The sequence below is a fragment of the Thunnus albacares genome, chromosome 19 (assembly GCF_914725855.1).
Source record: "Thunnus albacares chromosome 19, fThuAlb1.1, whole genome shotgun sequence".
NCBI classification, from domain to species: Eukaryota; Metazoa; Chordata; class Actinopteri; order Scombriformes; family Scombridae; genus Thunnus; species Thunnus albacares.
The window spans coordinates 16540134-16555060 of record NC_058124.1 but is presented as its reverse complement, the minus strand read 5'-3'; the positions used below and the strand labels follow the sequence as shown (position 1 = coordinate 16555060).

The 14927-nt window shown below is 38.1% G+C and overlaps 1 protein-coding gene across 1 annotated transcript in view; it reads right to left on the bottom strand.

Moving 5' to 3' along the window:
• Positions 1–14927, bottom strand: part of csmd3b (CUB and Sushi multiple domains 3b) — a 385890-nt gene that overhangs the window by 159010 nt on the left and 211953 nt on the right. Inside the window, exon 7 of the mRNA XM_044335847.1 lies at positions 8564–8676. Within this exon, the coding sequence (XP_044191782.1) occupies positions 8564–8676 (113 nt within the window). The remainder of the gene's footprint in view (positions 1–8563; positions 8677–14927) is intronic.

Genomic DNA, 14927 nt, shown 5'->3' with positions numbered 1-14927 from the left:
TAAAAGCACAAAATTAACTTTAAACTCACTAGAATCCTCATGTCTAAATCTGTTTAGTAGACTTAAAAGTAAAGGTGTGATCATTCGAAGCAAACAGAGCATGCAGAGCTAATTGCTAAAACAGGAGGAGAAGAGTTAAAGATGACTGAGAGGGTGTGATTCAGAAAAAAATATACAGGGTCTTCTGAGGATCCTCATTAATGCATCATTGGTAAATATTTAGTGCAGCAGAGTTGCAGCACTCTGTTGCTGCTGCAGAGTTGCTGCTCTCTGCTATAAACACACGTAGCTGTTAGCGAGCAGCTGCTCTCATGTCTCCCCGGTTCTCTGTGCTCGTTTTTGGCAGAAACTCTCCTGCTCTCTGCCTGCTCAGCCTGCTCTCGGATGGTAGGCAGGTTCAGTCTCATCGTCACACACATGCTTTCTCTCTCTTTCTTGACCGCACACTGCGCACTGAGTGTGGAGCTACGCGACTTGTTTAACACAATTTAGTTTAGAAAACATCTTAAAATGCTTGAAAAAAAATGAACTCCATTGAATTGTTATACTGCACGTCCTAAAGTGAAATTAGCAGTAATTCAGTTAAACCTCTTTTGAATTTATTGAGGCATATTTTCAGGTGTATTTCAGAGTATGCTGGAATTTATGAATTTCCTTGTAACCTTGCAACCATCACAAATGTATTCTGTAACTGCTTGTTCCAACTCTTCATTCAAGCTACAGTATGATATTTACAAAGAATGAAATACTCAAACCAAGACAAAATGTTCTTTTTTTTTAAAAAAAATAGCTGTACCATTACATCCTACATGAAACTGAAACCACATGAAACTTGATGATTTTGCCAAACCGTTGAGACCCTTGGTGGTAGTGCTTTTTTATTTATTTATTGAGGTTGAATTTATTTATTGATATATTATTTACTATTATTATTACACACAGGGGCAATAATTAATAAATGTCATCAAAAATCAGCCAAAATAGCCTTAAATGATGCCGTTTTCTCTGTTTTATACCTGTTAATCACCCTAAGTTAGTCACATCATGATTCGGCTTTTTATCACTTCACAGTTTACTGCAACATTTTTCAGGTCTATTTTTATCATTCAGTTTTTAACATCCTTCATATTTTTGTACTTGATGCATGTACTTCTGGCTGGATGAGCCATTACCTTGATGGCTGTAGCTGTAGCTTACTGGTAGCTAGATAGCAGTGTGTGACTCACCCACTGACTGAATGTGTGACTCACTAACTGACTAGGTGTCCGTGGCTTTCCCCCTAGTTCTTATATAATAAGAAGATATAACTAATTGCATAGCAATACTGTTTTGCTTGAAAAAGTATGACCCTGAAAATAATAAAAGTTGACCTATTTAAAGGGTAAAGTCACTGTAAAATTGTGTTCTCGTGTATTGTTCCTGTGGCCATTGACAACTCAGAGATTATTTGGCAACATGATTCACTGGTTTCTAGCTTTGAGGGTAGAGCTGTTCATGTTCTTTTTTTTATTTAACAGGCAAGATGAGTGAGAACACATTCCCACTTCCAGCTGCAGCCTAGGGGTGAGAGTACACACCCAGTCACATCTGGAAACTGCCTTGTTCTACCACAGCCTTGGCAACGGAGCAGCTGGGTTTCAGCACCTTGCTAAAGGGAACTTCGAACAGTTTTCCCAGCCAGCCCACAGATTCATACTAGCAATCATTTTCTTCTATTACCCTCAAGCTACCACCAATCCATTATCAAAATTTGATCTTCAGAAATTACATGCATAAAAGATCAAACTTTTACCATAAGTAATCCAATCTGATTTGTTGTTTCAGTGTAAATGCCTTTAGGTCTCAAATGGTAATTACACTAATGAAGCTTTTTGCAGAAGTTCAAGCAGGAAGACAATTATTGTTCTAATTTCATCACACTGGAGCTCCTTCAATTATTATCCAGAGATTTCAATGGGAATTATTTGCAAGCTTTCTTGTCAACCAATAATCACCCTCACTGAAGGACATTTAAACTACCTTATCTGTTATACACTCTCTTCTGTCTATGCCACTTCACCCCTCCATCACCCAAGTGTCAAGGCCTCTTGTATGACTTCCAAGGGGGGATGTCTAAATGGCTGCTATTTATAGGGTTTTACCCATTTAAATCAATGTAATTGACAGGAACAAAGTCTCTTGAGTTATTAAAATAGATGGATTTACATGTGGTGTCTTTACTGATTGAAATACAGTTGAAAAAACACCCAGTTTCTTGGAACCCCCCTTACGGCAGCTTTTCCCTAGAGACCAGGCTCACTAAAAGAGTGTTTTAGTGAGCCTGAGTCCCAGGGTGAGGCACCACACTCACTCAGCTTGGGTACAGTCTGTAAACGACATGATGCAAGTACAAGGATGATTAAATGAACTTACAGCAGTTCCCATGGTGAGAAAGTACATCCATTCTGATTTCATCTTGGCCTCCAAGAGTACTACAGTAAAGGCATATAGCGTGCTTCAAAACACACTCAGAAATCACATATTAGAGAGAGCTGAATCTTTAAATACATTTTAGTCCTGAGGTGAAAAGCATTTACTTTTGCTCAAAGACTTTGATATAGTCGAATAATTACTGAGCTTCAGTTAAACATACTAATGGACACTTAATGGCTGTGGTTGTATTTAGCGGTGAAGAAGACAGTAAGTAGCAAAGAGATAATGTATGACATATTAACAGTTCAGTTAACAATGATATAAATGTGAACATTACATTAATTAACAAGACAAAAAAGTGTGTAATCTACTCTGATTGACTCTGCTCACCTTTTGTAAAATTTAAGACATGATATAAACACTCATTTAAATTTTCTAGGCTTTCTAAATATTTGGCCATTTCCTTAAATATTAATAGGGCTGCCTGAGATTGGAGGAATAAAATGTAAATTATATAAATAGAAGTGAATTTACTCTTTAACAAGAAAACTATGCCTTAGAGAGAGATATCTGAATTGAAAGAGTTAATTCCTTTAATTTAGGTCTATCAACATTTAGCCGATGGCATGTTTTAAAACCATTATGAATCATTTTGAAACATCAATTAAGCATTCAAACACACAATTATCTTAATAAATTTTATTTAGCCATGCGGTGAAGCTGCAGGCTTTGCGTTACTAAACATACTCATACATGAACAGGCTTTTCCTGTGTCCAAGAACACAGCTATGCAATGCATCCAGCTACACACACACATATGCATGTGCGCGCACACACACACATATGCATGTGCGCGCACACACACACACACACACACACACACACACTCACACACACACTCTCCCTCTCTCTCTGTCTTCATCCCGGGGAGAACATGATCTGATGAACTGATCTGTGCAGCTCTTTGGTAATTTACCGCTGGCTCTACTGTCTCTGCAGCATTTTGATATATGATATAATTCCTTTTGGAAGATAAATGTTGGTCTCACAGATGAAATCTGACAATTGTAGCTGTCACATTAGTTTGTCTGAATGTAAAGTGAAGCTTCATGTTTTTAATGGACAGAAAAACGGCGCTGCTTCTGGGGGTCTATACGTACAGATATCACCCCAGTTCAATAAATATAAATGTATTAAAATGAACTTATCAGTCTATATTGCATTTCGTTTTATTTTATTAAGCCACATAACAGTTAAGATTTTTATAATAGGTACATTCTAGACTGAATAGCATAATTCACTGCATCTCTCTGTCAATGAGGTAATTTTTTTTGTGAGAAAAAAAGTGTTAGTGAAGCTTTGAGTTGAAATTATTTTGTCACAGTACAGTCGGGTAGTTGTGTTGAAGCTGAGCTGCTGCTGTCAGCAGACAGAATGATCGTACTGTATCCTCCAATCCTCACAAGTTTGTACTCACGAATCGAACTTGGCAAGTCCGAACTAGCAAGTACACAAGTCTGAACTTGGCATACTTGGTATTGAGAAAGGCCTTGTGTCAAATTGGCTTCAGTCACAGCCTGGCACCCTTCCTGGGGGTTTGGTTGCCATGTGTCACCTGTTTCTTTGTTGGTGTCTGTCTCTTCTTCTTTTTTTTCTTTTTTAAATGTCTTCTCTGAATCTCCTCACTGTTTTACCTCCTTTCCTCTCTGTTTCTCTGCTGTTGTTCCTTTGTAATATTCTTTGTTTTTTACAGCCTCTCTCATCTCCCCAAGTTTGTGCAAACTTGGCTATTAATCAATGGGAGATTACTATTAATTCAGAGCTCCATAATTTGGACAGCAGTAGAAGGAGGAGGTTTTATGAACTGAGTGGGGATGACCTAATGTATAACACACACACACACACACACACACACACACACACACACACACACACACACACACACAAAGCCAGTCTGTCCAGCTAGCTGGCAGCACCTAGAGCCAAACGTCTCCCTCTGAGGTCTCATAGCAGTGTCTTATAAACTAAACTAACCCTGCCAATGCAGATTTGTTCATTTAGTCTCTCAGAGACATATTTGGAATTGTTTTCATACAGTTTTTGCGACTAAACTAACCCTGCCTGAAGGCTTTGCCATTATAATTTATTCTGCTGGAGACAAGTAGAATTTAGCAGACCAGAACAACATATGGTTTGCAGGGTGGAATAGACAAAGTAAAAAAAGGGGGGGAATATCACCATGTGGAACTATTTATAATAAAGTGGAGTTGATGAAGAATGGTAATTAAATAGTAAATTTGAAGAGGGTAGAACATAATAAATGCAGCAGAAAGGAAAACAACAAAAGTATAGTGGAAACAAGAAGAATAAAATACAACCTAATATATTCTTCTCAGGTGAAAAAACATTTAATGAACACTTAAATGTAATTCATTTGTAAGTTTCCTTTCCTTCCCAGTGGTTTACAGGTGGTTCCACTGGGGATGAAATCAATAGGAGATCCATCAATCATCTTGCATTGTCAGTAGTGACATTGGCAACGGTGCAGTCAGAATATTGATCTATCCTCAGTTCATACTGACACTGTTGCCAGGTTTTTTTCTAACTTATAGTGCAATAATATTAAACATATAGATCAAAAATAAATTCTGATTATTTATTGCAATCCATATTGCATATTCATGTAGCGTGAGATGTACTATGACATGATACATTTTAATGAAGTGTGAAGATTTTGAATCAACAATCACTTAGCAGTTATTTTTTTCAGCCACCCAGCTCGTCTTTCTGCTAATGTTTAAGAACCAGCGAGGTAATGGAAATGACTGACAGCTGACAGTAGACAGTAGCCAATCAATCACAAGCTTGTTATAAGAACTCCACTAATTAATCAGCTAACCTATCAAACTGACACCCTTCATTAACATGTTGATTAACCTTTTAAACTAATTAAGATCAATTAAGATCAATTAAACCAATTAAAGGCAAATCTCAAGGGGAGGGGTCAGGTTGTCAGTCAGTCATGAAGAAGAATGTCTGAAAGAGCCAGAAGGAGAGATGGGGAGAGACGGTGGATAAGGACAAGAGGAGAAGATCGGAGGAGAGGAGGGGAGAGGGAGAAAGAAAGATGAGGAGAGAAAGAGGAAGAAAAAATAAAAAGGCAGTCAAAGAGAAGGATGAGAGAGAAGAAAGAGATGTATTGGAGAAAGAGGAAATGTGAAAAGAGGGATGAGGTTTAATAATGACTTGAACTTTAAATTTTAAAAGCTCCTTTCACACATTGTCTTTGATACTCTCTGTCTTGTACGAGTGGGAATCTTTGGAAACCTCATGATTCTATTCAATTATGATTGTTGGCATCACAGTTCAATTCAGAATCGATTCTCGATTCATAAAGGGGGACTAGTTTCAGTCTCTTACTCAAGTGCACTCTGTGCCAAACTGTTCACTTGTGTTTTTTGCTCACTAAATTGCAATATGAAAACATAATGGCAGTTACGCACACTGGTCTCGATGACGGTCACTGTCTGATGGACAGAGAGTACAGCTTTCTTATTTAAAAAGTTTGATGCAATCATTTGGGAGCATCCTACAGTCTGCTGCCTGTATGAGAATAATGAAATGAAAGTGTAATTTACTAACAAAAATCACCGCCTGAATGTCTTTTGTTATATAGAGGTTGGTGTGTGTGTAAGGGAAGTTGTTACTAACTTTATCTCTCCAGCAGTAGATTGTACAGTTGCAGGTCATTTGAAATGTATGACTATGGACCGAAGATTTCCTTTGCCCAACCAGAGGTTTTGTAAAGAGGTCCAGTGTGTGTTGGTTGACTGATTTTTTTGTTGCTGCTGGAGTTTGGTTGCCCACTTTTGGTAACATCATAAATTACTTCTTGCAAAGCTAATTATTAAGTTACATTAAATTACATCCAAAATCCTTTTTTGTTCCTTCAACACAACGTCATTATTGATGCACAAAAATCGATATTTGGATTATTAGAACTGTTGAAGATTGTATCCAGATTCTTATGTGAATCAATGCTTTCCTCACCCCTAATGCATTGGCTAAAATCACTTTTTTAATTTTTTTTTTTTTTTGGCACTTTGCCTTTACTAGGTAGTTCAGGGTGGAGACATAAAGGACATTCTGCAAAAGTCCTATCCAGGGTCATATCCAGCCTAATACGATGATCATATCCACAGATTAGAAAATTATTCAGAGTCAATATGAAGCAATTAATGAATTAGTTGCAGTTTTGATTTACCTCTTTTAAAGTGGCCTAATTGACCTCAGTCCTTCAAGTATCACAAGAGATCATATGGTACAAAATTTCAACAGTCATAAAGGAACCTTTATCAAACCTCTTTTTTAGGTGGGGACAGGAGGTCTTTTAAACAGGAAAACAGCTGGAATCAATTAAAAAACTACTAAGCAAGTAAAAAACTAATTGCATTCATTCTTCTGTAAAATACTTCAAGTGGCCACATACATGTAAGGGTTGAAAAGCCCAAACAGAAAAAAAATGTGTACAGTTTAATTCCAGCAATAGGACAACATTCCTACAGTGACTTATCAATCTCCAGAGATGTCTGAGGCAATGATCCACATTTCTACTTCAATTGGCAGTGTCTTAACTGCTTAATTCTTATGTAGGGAAACCATGGCCTGTCTGTCAATTCAAAGATGTTCAGAGAGGTTTCAAAGTAATGACAATGACAGCTGGCAATAGCCCAGTGAAACTGGGCAAATGACCATATTCACCGTCGAAAGCAACCATAGTGGGGTGGGGTGTGAACAGAAGGGAAGGGAAGGGAAGGGAAGGGAGGAACAAAGAAAACTTTTTATTGAAGCACACTCACATTGTGTCACATCGTCCTTCAGTGTGGTGCACCTTTTGTGTCTCCTTTACACATGACATATAGAGAGTAATATATGTATGTATTATGTGTGATTTTCTTTGACAAACATTCCAGACACTGAAGCAGGGCACAGTTGTTGGGACAGAACGCGGCACAGGCTCTGCACCTGAGTGGTGGCATTTTGGATGGGTGCACATTGTATTTTTCTCGCCTGAGTCTGCTTGGTCTTTTGGTGACTTGCTGTGAACTTGGATGTACTGAAGTGAGAGGCGAGGCGCAGTAGGGAGTGTGTCAGTAATAATCAAGTGGCACAGTGCAATTTCAGTGTCAAGCATGACCATGATTTACGCTTCTGCTGCCCGCCTACTCAGACCAGGTCAAGGACGCCTAGAGGAAGGCACGCTGTACTGCTTCTATGACTTTAGTTTACTTAACTTTATAACAATAAAAGCAAACTCAATATTTAGCTTGGAGGTTTTTCTATTGAAGTGATTAAAGTGGAATAGATAGTGTATTTCAATCACATCCTGTTTCCAACTGAGCCACAGGTATCCCACATGCCTCTGGCCATGAAAATATCAAACATATCCCTCGTACCCTGTGTATTTTGTGAAGTTGAATGGACTTTATGCACCATGCACTAATGATTCACAAAAAAGGGCCAATAGTGAGTGTTGTGAAGTATACAGCCATTTTGTGAAAGAACAAGAGGCAATCTGAGACTAAAACAAAACACAGGAGAGTATGAAAAACAAGGAAAGTGTACAATATAAACCCTATCTGTTCCAGCCTGTGCAGTTGTTTCACACATTCAGCTCTCATTATTGCTGTTGGGAGACATGGACGTTGCCAAATGAATTTCCAAATGTTTTCCACTAGCTAGGGTCTGTGTCAAAGAAATCTAACTGTACGTGTATGAGCAGTTACCCGAGAAAAAATAAAGAGAGAACTAGATGAGAGGGGGGGGGGTCTGTAGTAGAGAACAGACAAGAAGATTGGAGTCAACAGGCGTAATTAAAGGGAATTAGAGGCAAGATGATAGAGAAAAACTGTCAGTTGAAAAGGGAAAAAAAGGCAGCAGAGAGAAACACAAAACAAAAAGAAAAGAAAAAAGCAAAGAAGCAAAAGCTGAACCTTGAAAGAACTATCATTAACAAACACAGAGATCTGTAGATAATGTATGTATAGGGCCCAACAAAATCATAAATGAACGCTCTTTATGTATATGTGTGTTACATGTGCATATTAAGATGCCCATCTCTGTAGATGTAATTACATCTTACCAGTCTTACCTTGATAATGGGCGCTGAAACCACGGTAACGGTGGTTGCTATCAGTCACGAAATGCAGTCGGAGCCAGTTCTTGTTGCTAACGATGGGAGAGGGGACATTACTGCCTGACAACCTGAGAGAAAGATAGAAAGTGGAAAGAACATTTGTAAGAAATGGGACAAACACACACAAACATGCTAACAAAACCCTTCAACCTTACCAGTTTTTCACCTAATCCAATGACAGACCCTTGGGATGAGCAGAATGACCAAATGTTGCAAAAATGTCCCCTCTCTGAAGGTCCTAAACTGACTGACTAAAGACAGGCGTATATACCATACACACACACATACATGTTCAGTATGTGCACAATAAAATACTTGTCATTAAGAGGAAATATCATAAAAGGTATAGCCGTACTGTGAAAGTGTGAACAAAGCTGAAGTCTGTAAAACAAGTTTGAGAGGCTGTAAAAGTGTCATTGCAATAACAGATACTAAATATCAACCTAAGGTTCAGTTTACTTTAGTTTTCTTTTACGTTCCCCATCTCACCTGTGTGTGTGTGTGTGTGTGTGTGTGTGTGTTTGTGTGCAAGAGAGCAAGAGAGTGCTCAGAAAACACCTTAGTGTGTCTTTGTGGGTGTAGCTGCTGTCTAAAATGAAGTGAGGACAAAGTCTATTGAGTCTGTAGTGGCACAGACTGAATTACAGAAGTGGGACCAAGAGTGCTCAAATCCAGGCAAATCTTTCCAAACGAAACATTGCCTTGAAAAGAGAAAAAGAGAATTCAGCTATTTATTTGGAGCCCAACAGTGTGCAGACCTTTCTCCTTTGTGCCCTGCAGACTGAATTACATACAGCGTAAGGGCCAATACAACCAGTCTGTTTCTGTTATGTTCTCTCCTACTGGTGTAACTGGGGATTATGCTGCACGCTAAGGGGTCCCTCAACATCTCATAATAAAGTAAGAAATGTATTTCTTATTCATGGTTCTTGCCATGATTTCCCCAGCTGGTTAGGGGATGCGACCCTGCAACTCTGATCACAAACTCAATTCTCGTGGTGGTTTCTAAAGCTGATGTTAGTAGCTGGTGTTGTACTGGACATATTATTGTGATTATTACTACTTCTAATATTTTGTCCACTACTATTTATCTATGCCATACTTCACAAACTGCATATACAATGAGGTTTCAAACAACTATGGGGCTGTCAGACTGCAACATATCACTTTTAACAATATTAGCTTCTTTCCACTGAAACAAGCTAATGTACTGAGGCTTTGATGACACACAGAGCTAGTAGATAGGACACAAATTGCTTTCATCAAGTTGTTAGTATAAGATTCCCTAATAAGCTGAGGAGATGAGCAAGCCTCTTGTGGTTGTCAAAGTGAAGCGGGCAGGGCTGTGTCGCATTCCGGCTGCAACGCGGTATTGTTCAGTGCTCGGTGGAATCAAGGCGTTAGAGGAGGCGACTGCCTTACAGCTGACACTTAAGAGAATAAAACACCCTTGTTCCTGTATGACTTCAAATGTATGCAGCTCAAATACAATCTCAGCTGGCAATAATCCCTGTCTATACATCAGTCTTTTGATGCATGGTGCTTTCATCTTGTAGTATGAATCAGCAGGTGATGTTTCTCTCTTATTATATTTTCATAGTGTTCTTTTTTAGTAAGCTTGACTGTTACATTTGAGACATAGGTAGGCACACACATAAATACTGTAAAATATGAAGTGATTACATTCTCATGTTCACCTGCCTCCTTCCTCAAACCCATGCTGTTAACCTTCACAGCCCATTAATATCGACATACATACACAAACACTGTCTGTTCACACATACATGTATAGTGGCATTACTGTGTAGTGGACATACACTACTATCCAACACTCATACCAACTAAAAACAGCAGTATAAAGTGGAGCACAAGAATGCTGAGCGGGTGTTTTAGAAGATGTGTGTGTGTGCGTGAGAGAGAGAGAGAGTGAGAGAGAGAGACAGTGAGAGGGTCACCTTGTGCCCTAGATCAGTAGGATTCTCTGATGTCTGCTATTAGTCACACACACACACACACACACACACACATACACACACACACACGCACACGCATACACACTGGCACAGATACACAAAAGCCACCTGATTTACAAACAGTGCCCACACAATAATACCATAAGACAAATATGAATGTCGGTGAGCAACATAAATTAAAAAAAAAATGTCCTTAGTATGCACCTATCACAAGAAAGTGGTTTTTATCACATGCTCTGGGGAAAAGGAACACTGTAATAGCATCATGTATGCTTCATTTGTTGGGAGTGGATTATTGAAGTCATTCTGTGAATCCATTTTGTTAGCTACACTGGAAAGAAAGGATATACTGTACATATAGTAGATATGATATATAGATGTATAGATAGTAGCGATTTCCCATATCGCTGTATATTGCTTCATTCTATTTGTCTTATTCTATCAATAAACAGATACATATATTCTCAGTGAGTGTCAGTCTTGTAGATGAAATTCAGAATCACTATTGAAATTGTATTTAAATCGAATGCACTATGGCAAATCAATGCTGAATTAGTCTATTAGCTGGGAGGGAAACCAGACAGTAAATGAGATGCACAGGGTTCAGATATTGTAACTGCTGGGCTGCCAAACAATAATCACTGACATTGGAGTCCCTAGATTACTCACAAGACATTTGAAATTGAAAATGTCAAATGGGAATCTGTTTATCAGTACAGATCTGGATGAAAAAAAATGATTTGAAAGGTTTTGTGATTTAATACATGAAAAATAGAACAGAACCCAAAAAACAAATGACAAACATGAATGAATCCATTATTATGTGATATTAATATTCATAAACTAGTAGGCAGTTTATGAAATAAGAGATGAAATAACAGAATAGATATTTCTTCTAAATTGTCGTTATTGATGTCTTGTTACAGTGCTTTAGTGCAGTATATTTTCTATGCATCAGCTGTAAAGGATTATGATGCATATTTTATAATCACAAAATACAGCACTTCCTCAAAATCAATACACTTACACCTTTTGGACATTTCAGAAACTTGCTCTTTAACCTCCAAGCCTCTACATGTAATTGTTTTACATAACTGTATTTTATTTTACATTTTAATTATTTTAATTTATTTATCAAATTATCTACCCTGATTGGGAAGTTTTAGGGCTTTTTATTAGCTAACTGTGGTATTGCCTTTTCTCTGTTAGTATATCTCTTTGTTGATTGACTTGAATGAATGGATGAATGAATGAATGAATGAATAATAACACCGACAGGCACAGAAACAAGATGAGTAGCAACTCTCAAGAGACTCAAAATAGATTAACCTTTTCCTAAGCGGGAATTCTGAGTGCTAGCCTCAGCTTAGACCAAAGCAACAGAGACAGGTAATGTCAGACACACAATTTGATACAGGCTAAGAAGAAAAGAAACACAGCTTGAGGATTTAATTTCTTGATACTATAGTTGGAGCTCTGTTTGTAGGTCAAGCTCTCCATTTCCCTCTCTCATCCTTCCCCTCTTTACTTCCTCTTTTCCTTTCCTCCGCTCTCCTCTCTGTCTCTCTTCATATGTGTGCTATCTCTCATACACATATTATTCATGTTTACAGCTCTTAATTCACTTCCTGCAATGACATCATTACCCAGAGTGCATCATTAAGGGTAGAGAGTGTGCATATTCAATCTGTTCCAATATTAAAACAGGAATTAAATCATAAATCTATACAGAGAGCACGCGTGTGTGTGTATGTGTGTGTGTGTCTGTGTGTGTGTGTGTGTGTGTGTGTGTGTGTGTGTGTGTGTGTGTGTGAAGTTAAATATTAAACTGCGTGCTCAGGAAGCACTTAACAACTTCTAGCTGCAGGATGAAGGTATAATTAGAAAATTCTGTCTTGCAGCAGTAGCTGGAAGGTCAGGGAAACAAGCTGGCGACTAAAAAGGTCACCAATCTGGATCCCCATAGGAGCTTGTGTCAACAAGTACTGTTGTGATGCAGCACAGTGAATGGTCTCAGGCATGAATGCACATGAGGTTGAAGGACAATGAAACTGGAAAAAGATAATGCGCGCTTAGCAACTATTTACATGGATAATTAAAGCTTCAAATGAAGCTTCAAGCAGAAAACCTAACACTTCCAAAAAAAGAAAAAGAAAAATCAGCTTCTGAGCTACTGAGAAGTTAGTTGATTTTCCCTGAGTGGACTATTGGTATTGCATTATTAAATCATTAACCTATGCTGATGGCTTATGACTGCGTTAAGTGTTCTCCCAAGATATCTGCTATGAAAGCACTTCAGAGGAGCTCTGAGGTATTATAGATTTTCTTCATAGATCATTTTCAGATGGTCTCCAATGATTTTTTTAATACCATGGTGTGAGAGGGTGTCCAAACAAAGCTCATGGGACATTGTATCTGCAAGAAATAGCAGACATATTCCTCAAGAAATGTAATTAAATATGAAAAAAAATTAAACAAGGGTTATTATAGGTGTACTAAACTGCTTTGCACTCCATCTTATTGACAGAATGAATGCAACATATTTTAATATTCATCAATAAAATGTGACTTTTCATAAATAAGGAAATCAACCACCAACAATGGCTGTTCCCAGAAATGTGCACAGAGGTGAAATCACAACTTTTGTTCTCTAAAAATCATACTCCCAAAAAACATGTTTATCAGATAAACATACTAAAACTAATGAAAGCTTCCTGTGTTTTATGTTCAACTACAGCAAGGTAAAATGGAAAAAGTAAATACTGAGATGGAGAGTGAGTGTGTGATCATTTATGTGTGTGTGTATGTGTGTCTGAGAGAGAATATCAAGTAGAGAGTTGCCAGAGGGAGCAAGAGAACATAATTGATTAAATACACTAGACCAAGAGAGCATCTCTCCCTCTCTCCATCTCTCTGTCTACCATCCTCCCATCCATCCTCTCTTCCTCAACGGAAATACAAACCAGCTATTCCACCGACAGTATGGGAATGAGAGAGAGAGAGGGAGAGGAAGGAAATAAAGAAGCATGAGGTAGAAAGAGGGCGGAAGGAGGCAAAGATCGATGGAGGTATGGTGAGACATGGAGAGAGGGAGGGGGGGGAGGGAGGAAGACACACAGAGGCTGACAGAGGTACACTGGTTTGTTTCTTAACTTGTTAATTATTAATTCTAAGCATTTAAGCAGAACGTAATCACAAAACACAAAAGCAGTATTATTAGAGAGCAGATTTTAGTGCGGTTAATTTATGAAAAAAACAATGTGAACAAGATTCAAATAAAAAAAGGTAATTTTCTGCTATGTTGAACACATGACAGGAAACATATAATGAAATGAAGACCTTCGTTTTGGGAGTTGTAGCAGTTTACACTGATTATACAAGTTTAGAGAATACAAAAATAATACAAAAATCAGCAGCAAAGTGTTTTTCCAAAATTGACTTCTGTTAAGTTTCAAATATTTCCTCCATTGTACATTGAATGTTTCAAATACAGTATTATTTGCATTTACAGGGATAGTAATTCAACTTGATTTAGATCAAATTTTGACACTATGCGACTTATTCATGTATCTTAGCTCATTCGCAATGGTTCAGTCAACTTTCTTTACACCCATCTTGTTCTATACTATAATGACAGACAAAGTGCAATCTGCAGATTGTGATAGCACCTCTCACACATTTAATTACTTCAAATTACTTGGCAATCACTGTTTAGTTGAATTACCTGATGTTATAAAAGAAGCTTTATCAACTTTCAGAGCCTTATGCTGTTGCCTTGACCCAGAGCTCCTGATGAACACGTCTTTCAAATGAATAGAACATTCAGTCGTAAGATATATATCAACTACTCTCTGGTGAAAAATGCAATTGTAGTCATCAAGGTCTAATGTTTATGTGCAGTCCAACACTTATGTGAGCAGTTGCATTGTTCACTATGGACGTTTTGCTGAAAGTGTTTAATCTCATACTGACATCTTTCACAGCACGGGCCGGAAAGATGGATGTGTGACACTGGCAACTTGATATTTTGCTCCTGCGACTGTCCATGTGAAGAGGTTAAGAGTGTCTACCTGCTGTCTATTGAATGGATCTCTACACATACGTAGAAACCTTACATCAGTGATCATGTGGATTAGAGAGCTACTCTACTAACTTGTGTAGATATGTGTGTGTCTGCCTGTGTGTGCATGTGTGTGGCTATTCATTAGACAGTAGGGGAATGCTACTTAATCAGGCAATCTGTCTTAATAGCCTCCTCTAATTAAGACAGGTGGGAACTGCCACACACATACACCCGCAAACACACACACAAACACACACACACAAAAAGAGTGAGAGAAAGAAAG